The sequence below is a fragment of the Dermochelys coriacea genome, chromosome 16, assembly GCF_009764565.3.
Source record: "Dermochelys coriacea isolate rDerCor1 chromosome 16, rDerCor1.pri.v4, whole genome shotgun sequence".
Classification (NCBI taxonomy): Eukaryota; Metazoa; Chordata; order Testudines; family Dermochelyidae; genus Dermochelys; species Dermochelys coriacea.
The window spans coordinates 12,857,320-12,866,922 of NC_050083.1; the positions used below are offsets into that span (position 1 = coordinate 12,857,320).

The 9,603-nt window shown below is 44.9% G+C and overlaps 2 protein-coding genes across 5 annotated transcripts in view; one reads left to right on the top strand and one right to left on the bottom strand.

Moving 5' to 3' along the window:
- CIZ1 (CDKN1A interacting zinc finger protein 1) overlaps positions 1–3,077 on the top strand; it is a 24,682-nt gene extending 21,605 nt beyond the window's left edge. For both annotated transcript variants that reach the window (XM_038374473.2, XM_043498632.1), the window contains one exon: positions 2,339–3,077. In XM_038374473.2, the coding sequence (XP_038230401.1) occupies positions 2,339–2,935 (597 nt within the window). In that variant the 3' untranslated portion in view covers positions 2,936–3,077. The remainder of the gene's footprint in view (positions 1–2,338) is intronic.
- BBLN (bublin coiled coil protein) lies at positions 2,984–9,346 on the bottom strand. 3 transcript variants are annotated; one of them, XM_043498634.1, is made up of 4 exons: positions 9,067–9,211; positions 5,652–5,703; positions 5,232–5,416; positions 3,550–4,771 (listed from the first exon to the last, which is right to left on the bottom strand). In XM_043498634.1, exons 3-4 carry the CDS (start codon positions 5,317–5,319, stop codon positions 4,575–4,577), a joined length of 285 nt encoding a protein of 94 aa, XP_043354569.1. In that variant the 5' UTR covers positions 5,320–5,416; positions 5,652–5,703; positions 9,067–9,211; the 3' UTR covers positions 3,550–4,574. The 3 variants fall into 3 exon arrangements, with proteins under 3 accessions (XP_038230403.1, XP_043354569.1, XP_043354570.1); XM_043498635.1 differs by lacking the exon at positions 5,652–5,703 and having other exon boundaries at positions 9,067–9,206; XM_038374475.2 differs by lacking the exons at positions 5,232–5,416; positions 5,652–5,703 and having other exon boundaries at positions 2,984–4,771; positions 9,067–9,346.
- Positions 9,347–9,603: the final 257 nt, after the last annotated feature.

Here is a 9,603-nt window from a genome sequence, read left to right on the forward strand (position 1 = left end):
GAGGTGTGACTTGGAGTTGGCCTTCTACAAATATTTAAGGCTAGTCTCAGTGTATTACTAGCCCTCTTTCCTTTCGAGTCTTGTGATCTCAGTTGGAAGTAGTTATTCCCTGGACTGTGCATATACTGCTGGTTAAAGGTCTAAGGACTGTCATGGTCTTGGCATTAAATGCCTTCTATTGTCTTTCAAGTGGGGTGAATAGCACTTCTGGCCAGAATGCCATACTGGAGGTTTCTTGGCAGCTTCCATCTGAGGCAGTCCAGTGCACCAATTTGGAAACAGCTACCTTGCACTTGGTCATCAAGAGTGACTTTTAAACTGAGTTAGTTACACCAGTATGTAATGCTTTGTGGACGCCTACGGCTTGGCTACACTTACATTTTATAGTGCTCTAACTTGCTGGCTCAAGGGTGTGAAAAATTACCCTCCCCCCCCCCCCCCCAGTGCAGCAAGTCGGAGCGCTTTAAAGCACTAGCGTAAACAGGCTCTGAGTGCTGGTAGCTGGGCTCCCAGTGCTCTGAGCTACTCCCCTTGTGGAGGTGAATTACCAGGAGCCCTCTCTTGCAGTGCTCACAAGCTTTGAAGTTTCCAGTGTAGCCATGCCCTTAAACTGGTTTAAACTACTCTATTCTGGTTTATCTTAAATCATTTTGGAACAGACAAAGGGTCCATAGAGGGGGTTTGTACCACTTTAACTTAATCAATTAAATTTAAACTCAGGCAGCTTTGTGAGGTAGACAAAAGCACCATCAGGCTGGCAGCAGCAGGGTGCTGATCAGAATAACTCTGGTGCTGAGGTATTCACTTCACTTCGAGTGCATGAGATGTTTGTCAAGTGAAAAATGTTTAGTTGCACTGAAGTGTCTGTCTACCCAGTGGAGACAGCTTGGCCTTTTACCTGTTTCTCCTGGTGCAGAATGGGCTCTCTTCCTCAGGCCCCAGGAGCGTGAGCAGGCACAAACTCTTGGAACAACTAACCTAAAAGATTAGGACTTGCTGAGCCTCCTGCTGCTTCTGTTCTGTGCTACCAAAAGCAGGAGCTGCATAGAACCCTATTTGAAGAGTGGTGAGAGTTGTACTCGCTCTCTAGGAGCCAGGAAAGATCACAGGGCAGACTTACCTTTTTGTCCTCAGTACCAAATGGCTAATATTGCAGCCCCTTCAATGGCCAAATACCATAGTGCAGTTCAGATAGCATGCTGATACAGTAAAAGAACCTGAATAGAATAGTCCAGTTAAACGGTTGGGTTCAGTACAAGTACCTTTTTCCAAGGCTTAAGTTTAGCATCACCAATCACTTTCCTATTTCTGTGGAAGAGAAGGAGCCCCATGCTGTTTACTTAGTGCCATAGTCTTTCTAGAAGTCTTGATCATCACCTCTCTAAGTAAAGGCCTTCAGACTGATTAACACACTGGAGAAAATCCCCTTGGCTTAGGATCCCATGGTTATACTTCTGTAGGCTGGCTCCATGCAGCTCTTGTGTACTATTTTTCTGAAGTTGCAGTGACAATTTTAACCTCCTTGTTGATCTCTCCCTGGAGGTCTTGGTTTAGGAACCCATCAAATAAATTGTCATGCTGATGGTGAATTTAGGCCCTATATCAGCATTATCTAGTGAAGGTTGGAGCACTCTTGCAAGTGGGGACACTTGCTACTTAAAATACTCTCCTAGAAACATCCCCTTAAATGTGATTTTACTGAAGACTTCCCCCCTCTCCAACCTTGGAGCTCTTGCAAAAGAAGCAGAAAGTGAAGGAGCAGACAGTCTGATTACATTGCTTAGATGAGCAAAGTGCAAAAGGAAACATTGTCATTTAACAAATTTTGCTGCAGCTAAAGGCAATGAATCTAGTTATTCCCCTTTAAGATGCCTGTAAGGAGTGCAAGCAACCAATAGTCTTGTGCATCAGGAGGGTGAGACTACATGTCTCCTGCCCACCCCCAAAGCTAGATTCAGTCAGTAGTTGGGATGAGAGTTTTCTTGCTTTCACTTGGATCTCAATAGCCCCATTAAATGTATCTGCTCCAATCAAGATGAAGAACGATCAAAGTCTGGTTCTAGCTCTGTATCCCCAGCCTCATTCTATCTAATCCCGCCACATTAGCAAATGCAACAGGGAATAAAACCTTAATACCATCACTTTTTGCCAGAAGCTTGAACTCTTCCTCTCAGCAGCCCACTAAAGAGAGCTGTAGACTTGTGCTTTGTTTGGTGATTAAGCCAGTCATTGCAGCTGTCACTCGCTACTGTCTTTATGCAGGTTTCTCCTGGACCAGCTAAAAGTGTCGTGTAATCTCTCAGTCCAGTTATAGCTCACACGTTTTTCCTTTGCACAGAGATACAAGGCAGCAAGGCACCGTGCCACAGCAGCACATTCAGAGGCCTCTTTGTGCTCCCATGGCTCTGGCTTCCAGTCATCGGATGAGCAGCAGCAGCCTCCTGCTAAGACAGAGGATGAAGCGGAGACAATGAATACCGATCATGGCATAGGAGAGGAAGATACAGAATTATTGGCATTAAAAGAACAAACCTCTAGGTCTCTAGAGAATAAGAGTGAGCTGGTCCCCTCCGTGAGAAGGGGTGAAAGCCCACCCAGTGAGACTGATGTATGTGGAGCTCTGGTCATAGAGGAGGAAGGAAGTCAGGATGAGGGTAGCAAGTCCCCCACCACTAGTGAAGACTGCCTGCTCCTAGATGAAGACAGTGCCACAGGGGAGTTGCTGGGACACAGTATGCGTAAGGACGAGGAAAGTGATGAAACCAGGCAAAGGGATGGCACAGACAAACCCCAGTACCCAATGAGTGAAGGGGATTCTGAACAGGAGGCAGCAAGCATCAGAGAGGAGGCAGACACCTGCTCTCCCTGCAAAGGAGAAGCAGCAAATCTAACCCCAGCAGGGCGTAGACGCTCTGCTAGACGCAAACCCAGATAGAACAGCTTTAAAGGGAGAGCCCTTTGCATACAATATTTGCTGGAAATGTTTATTTTCAGAGTCCTTTAATAGAGCAAAACACCTTTCACTTTACTGCTGTTTTTATTTTAAAAAATAAAGCCTGGCTTTAGCGTGTCTAATAGAGGATGGCATTGGGTGTTGTTTATATGGCTGGGAGGTGATAGAGATCTTTGGGAGAGCTAAAGCTCTGTTAGACCTGAAAGGATTGCTGAAGCTGACCTTCCTAAAGGTAAGGCTCACTGCTTGAACTGGCAAAGCCTGCTGCAAGACTGGTCTCACTGAGACTTCCCACCATACTAGCCATCTACTTCCTTCTGTGCTAAGATGGTTCCCTTTTCTTAGGTCATAAGCCTGATGATACTGATGTGAGCAGAAAGAAACAAAGGAATTCTACTTCTGGGAGATGAGTCAGTCCCATACAAACACAATTTATGCACTTTCACAGAATATTTTCCCATGGAATCAAGCCAGTTCACTAGGCACCAGGCTCACTCAGGATCCAGTTTAAGACTAGAACATGAAAGCAGCTCAGGCATTTGATCACTCAGCACTTCAAGCAAGGCTGCCTCAAATGCTTCCAGGACAACATTCAGTTTAAGATGATTTATTAAAAGTGTATTTATAAATACTATCTCTAAACTGTACATAATGAGTCACTTCACAATGCTGGGCCTTGCAAGCAGAAGCTACAGCCACAATGAAAGCAGTTTCACAGACTTAGTAGTCATGCAGTCTTACAACCATGTTTTTACCTCCCAGCCATTCACGAAGGACTCTGTCACAACAGCATTACTGGGCAAGCCTCCTACCCTCTCTCACAACGTGGCTGTGACACCACAAGGGGAGCAGATTAGGCTGGTTTATGGTAATACCTCTCAGAAGCCACTGCAGAGTCTCTAGAATTGGTTTAAGGAGTTACTCAGCTGCTCTTTACTCTCCCTTAAGTAGGGCATGATGATAGGTTACACTACAGGGGTTTGGAAGGGGGAATATTGGACTAGAGTCCTGTCATTTAGCCAATGTTTCTCATCACAGAACTTCTGTAAGCCTAACTGAAGTGTAGACTGTAGGGAGGCTGCAGTTACAGCATAGAAGAAACCAGATGATTTAAGCCCCAGAAGCAGCCTGTTACCATCCCCACAATTAACATAGAGCAAGTCTGGGCCCAGAATGGCACCACCATTTGGTATGGATCTCCAGAGCTGTAAGGTTTAGAAGCCTAGTTTACTGGGGGAGAAGACTATGAAGTAGACAGTCCTCAGGACAACAGCCACCACTTTCTTTTGTAGTTGAATTGTGGCAAAAGGGGCCTATACATGCAGCAGAGGCTTCTCATACCCAGCTCTAATGGTGTCACTATCAGCTCAGAACTGGAGCTACATTTGGGAGCTGGAAGTATTGACTCCACATCTCTCCCCTTACCCACCTATTTGCTGATGTAGCATCAGTCACAAAGAGAAAACAAGACAGACACAGAGGAGGCCAGAACATTTAACCACTGGAGGGAATGCACAACAGCAAGTACCTTTTCTAGTCAAGTTTTACATTAAACCACAGACAGCGGAGGTCCCCTTGGAAATAAAAACTATGACAGTGTGTGTCCAGCAAACAGCAGGAACTAGATGTCCGTGTGTGGTCCCTGCACATCAGTCTGCATGTTCTGCCCTTCACTCAGCTGCTGCTGGAACTCCAGGCGTGTCTGACGGTTGGATTCCAGCAGCTCCTTCAAGCGAGCATGCAGATGGTCATTCTTCTCCTCCAGGTGATCCAAACAGGAGTTGATCTGGTCCAGCATGGAGTTTATTGCTGCATATTCTAAAAGGAAGGAGAACAAAAAAAATATCCTGAATAATTTAAATTCTCATACTACCACCACTCATTCTAAGAAGGTATCAGGCAGCAAGGCCTCTTGCAAATATACCTCAGAACATAGAGGGCAAGTCCTCTATCCCAACTGCATCCTCTTTGTATCATGATACATCACATCTACTAGTGAAACTAGGTCTGTGGGAAACTGGATAGTTCAGGGGATTGGTAATGTGATCGAGGATGTTTTACCTCTGTGCCACAGACCAGGCAGGAAATTGTCATCTGACAGCTGTTTGGTAATCTCTCAAGTAAGTGGTTGGGCTCTGGCTAGCTTCCACTAGACAGGGATCCACATTGCAAGAGGGCTGAATAGAAAAGAAGTGAATTAATCTCTTCACCCTCCCTAGAGGTGGCCTTGCCTAATCAGGATAGAGACACCTGGAGAGGGTGCTGTTGAGAAGCTTACCACAAAGGGTACTGCACAGAGAGTGTAACCTCCAGAGCTGCCACTCTAGGACCTGGCACATGAGAATCTGGAAAGAGTTCCAGAACATCACAGCAGCTGATGTGGTGGGAGCAGGAGGAGAGGAAGAAAGGTGCAATAAAGTGGAGCCCCTTTGAATGAGCTGAATAGGAACATCTCACAAGGTCCTAAGGGGAAAAGTAGCCAGAGGGATGAATGTGGACCAATTCTGATTTCCATGAACAGCACTTATCCCCTTAATTTCTGAAGTTGTTGACCCAGTGCAGAGACCACATAGGTCTTGCTTTACCATTTAACACACTACACTAGGAAGCAAGGATTCATTGTAAACCACCCTGCAGGATCTATGTATAATGCCATACAACCAGCACAAACTAGGTCCAAAAGGCCATTCAAACCTACTTGCGATGCTGCTTCTTGCATGGGGAAGGAGGAAAAGCACTCACATCAAGCCCTAAGTAAAAGGAAAAATGTGATTTTCATGTACATCTACAGAGAAAATGATCTAATCCAATACTCAGGAGAAGCCACAGATTTCACTTCACACACAAGGTCAACCTGAGCTTGCATGGAAAGAGAATATTTTTAATGTTTAAATCACTAGACCTGTTCCGCTGAACACAGCAAGGGGCAGCAACAACCAGGCCTCAAACAGCATTGTTTAGAACAGACCACAGTCTGAAGGGGACTTCTCTGCAGCTTGCGCTCAGACAGCAGAAGCATGGGGGGGAGAAATAAGAGGATCTGATAGTGAAGCTGTTTTCAGGTACCAATACCCTCAACACAAGTACTGGTTCTCCCAAAATCTTTTAGAAGTCTGTGTGGGAAGTCCGTGAATAGCACATGCCACAACTGAAAGCGATTAATGGTATACCTTAATTCTGATATTACATTATTCTAAATTAAAGTTGTGAAGTGACTTCCTGAGACTGGAATGCACAGGGTTAGAAAACAGTGCAGTCCCTGCTTCCAAACTGGGAGAGCTTTGTGGGACAGGCTAAGAGATGTGATAGATTATTTAGCAAACTCATATCTCAGGACTTCACATTCAAATCCAACTACAGAGATTCCCAGTAACAAAAGAATCATCAGCTTCTAAGGATCTGAGTGATTTCATGAGGAAATCCTTGACATCTTCAGAATCTAGTTTTAAATTGGATGGACAGCTCAAGTGGACCCAGCAGAAAGGATCTCTTAAGGCAGGTGATAGTCTATAAAGCTCAAATTCCCAAAGGAATTGTCATAGAAGACTATTTAGCTAAGCATCTCTTTTTCATCAGGAGCCAGAGAAAGGTCTAAAACATGATATTCCCTTCCTGGCTAGTAACTAGTTGTTGTACTGTCACTTCCCAGAACAGTATGATGAAAGGCCTTTTTAGTTCTAGAAATCCTCAAGGATTTTTTCAGGAAACAAGCTCTTAGATTTTGTTAGAAGGCACCAAATGAGGGCGTTGGGTGGTTTAGTCTTATAAAATCATAGAAATGTAGGGCTGGAAGGGACCTTGAGAAGTCATCAGGTCCAGCCTCCTGCACTATGACAGCACTAAGTAAATCTAAACGAGGGGTCGGCAACCTTTCAGAAGTGATGTGCCGAGTCTTCATTTATTCACTCTAATTTAAGGTTTTGCGTGCCAGTAATACACTTTAACGTTTTTAGGTCTCTTTCTATAAGTCTGTAATATATAACTAAACTATTATTGTAAGTAAAGTAAATAAGGTTTTAAAAATGTTTTAAAAGCTTCATTTAAAAGCTTCATTTAAAATTACATTTTACATTACATTACATTTACATTATTATATACATTATATACATTTAATTATAATAATAATTAATAATTAATAATTTATTATATTAAATTATTAATAATTTATTATATTATTATACATTTACATTATAATTATACATTATAATTACATTAAAATGCAGAGCCCCCTGGACTGGTGTGTGAGTGCCACTGAAAATCAGCTTGTGTGCCACAGGTTGCCTACCCCTGATCTAAACTATCCCTGACAGGTGTTTGTCCAATGATGGTGATTCCACAACCTACCTTATTCCAGATCTTAACGGTACTTCTAGTTCAGAAGTTTCTCTTAATATCTAACCTAAATTTTCCCTTGCTTCAAATTAAGCCCATTATTTCTTGTCCTATCTTTAGTGGACAGGAGAAGAGTTGATCACCATTCTCTTTATATCAACCCTTAACATATTCAAAAGACTTACGTCTCCCCTCAGCCTTCTTTTCTTAAGACTAAACATGCCCCGTTTAAATTAAAAAAACAAAAGAAAACCCCCACCTTTCCTCATAGGTCAGATTTTTTAAGGCTTTTATCATTTTTGTTGCTCTTCTCTGGAATCTCTCCAGTTTGTCCACATTGTTACAGAAGTGTGGGGCCCAGAACTGGACACAACACTCCAGCTGAGGCCTCACCAGAGCTGAACAGAACGGGACAATTATTTCTGGTGTATTATATAGGATTTCTGTTAAGATACCCCAGAATGATATCAGCCATTTTTGCAGCTGGATCACATTGTTGACTCATACTCCCATTTGTGATCCACTGTAACGCCCAGATTCTTTTCAGCAGTACCACCACCTAGTCAGTTAGTCCCCATTTTGTAGTTGTGCATTTGATTTTTCTTCTTCCTAAGTGAAGTACTTTGCATTTATTGTTATTGAATTTCTTCTTGTTGAATTCAGACCAATTCTCCCATGTGTCAAGGTCATTTTGAATTCCAATCCTGTCCTCTAAAGTGCTAGCAGCCCCTCCCAGTTTGTTGTTCATTTGAAAATTTTATAAGCACACTTTCCACTCCATTATTCAAGTCATTAATTAAAATATTTAATACCACCAGACCCAAGACTGACCCCTGCAGGACCCCACCAGATTCTCCCTTCCAGAAGAAAAGTAGGTTGGTTTGGCAGGATTTGTCCCTAACAAATGCATGCTGGCTATTCTTTATAGCCCAATATCTTTCCAAGTATCAAAATTGCACTGACTGGGATATAATTCCCCAGATCCCCTTGGTTCCCTTTTTTAAAAAGATAAGTGCTATGCTTGCCCTTCTCCAATCTTCTGGGACCTCACCTGTGCTCTACAAGTTCTCAAAGATAATCATGAAGAATTTGAATATTGTTTTAGCCAATTCCTTAAATACCCTAGTATGAATTTCATCAGGCCCTGCTGACTTGAATACATCTCAACACTCTTTAAACTAAAAAGAAAAAGGAGTACTTGTGGCACCTTAGAGACTAACATTTATTAGAGCATAAGCTTTCGTGAGCTACAGCTCACTTCATCGGATGCATCCGATGAAGTGAGCTGTAGCTCACGAAAGCTTATGCTCCAATAAATTTGTTAGTCTCTAAGGTGCCACAAGTACTCCTTTTTCTTTTTGCGAATACAGACTAACACGGCTGCTACTCTGAAACTCTTTAAACTGTAATTTCCCTATTTTGGCTTGCAATCCTTCCCCCTCGTTAATGTTAGTTGTGTTGAGTATCTGATCATCGTTAACCGGAGGGCTGTGTGCTGGGAGGCTGTGGTTTATCTGGAGGGGCGGGGGGGTGCTTAGAGCAGGGGATTGGGGCGGGAGGGTGTCCAGGGCTCTCCCCAGGCAATGGGATGCTGGGAGCAAGGAGAGTTTGGGGAAGGGGAGCCTGGCTCTCCCCAGGTGCGGGTGCTGGGAACGAGAGGGGTCCGTGGCTCCCCGCCCCGGAGCGGGGGGCCCGCTCAGAGCAGGACGGGGGCTGTGGAGTCCGTGGCTCGCCCCAGGCCGGGGGGAGGCTGGACAGGGTCCCGGCCGCTCTTCTCTTACCGGTCTCCCCGAAGCCGTCGCCGTCACCGTCCCCGTCCTCGCCGCGCCCGGCGTTTCCCGCAGGCACCTGCGGCTCCCCGTTCGGCCCCGACATGCCGCCGCCAGACAGGAGCCGGGTCGCGGCCGGACTCCTAGACACCAGAAAACCCCGCCCCTTCCCGGATGGAACGGCGGAAAGTCCCGCCCCGACCCGGAAAAAGGCGGGGCTTGGGTTGAGCTAGCCACTCGGAAACTTCAGCCGGAATCCTACGGAGGCCGTGTGGGGTCACATCCTTCCCAGCCCCGCCCTGCTCCAGGGGTAAAGTCTATAGTTATGGGAAAAGAGGGGATGACCAATCGGCGCGGGCGGGCGAGGGGCAGGCAAACAAATAGGCTTTATAGTTGCGGGGGGCGTCTGTCTACAGAGAGGCAGGATTCCACCTCCAACCTCCCTGGACGCTTATGTTCCTCCCTCTTTGTGCTCACTCTCTGCAGTCATCGCAGAGGGATTTGCTGGCAGGATTTTACATAGGTGCAAAAAATATTCAGTGAACTCAG

Coding starts and splice junctions, on each gene's coding strand:
- BBLN (XM_038374475.2), bottom strand. CDS start 9,160: ATGTCGGGGCCGAACGGGGAGCCGCAGGTGCCTGCGGGAAACGCCGGG. Junction 4,772..9,066: donor CGACGGCTTCGGGGAGACCG/GTAAGAGAAGAG, acceptor CCTTCCTTTTAG/AATATGCAGCAATAAACTCC.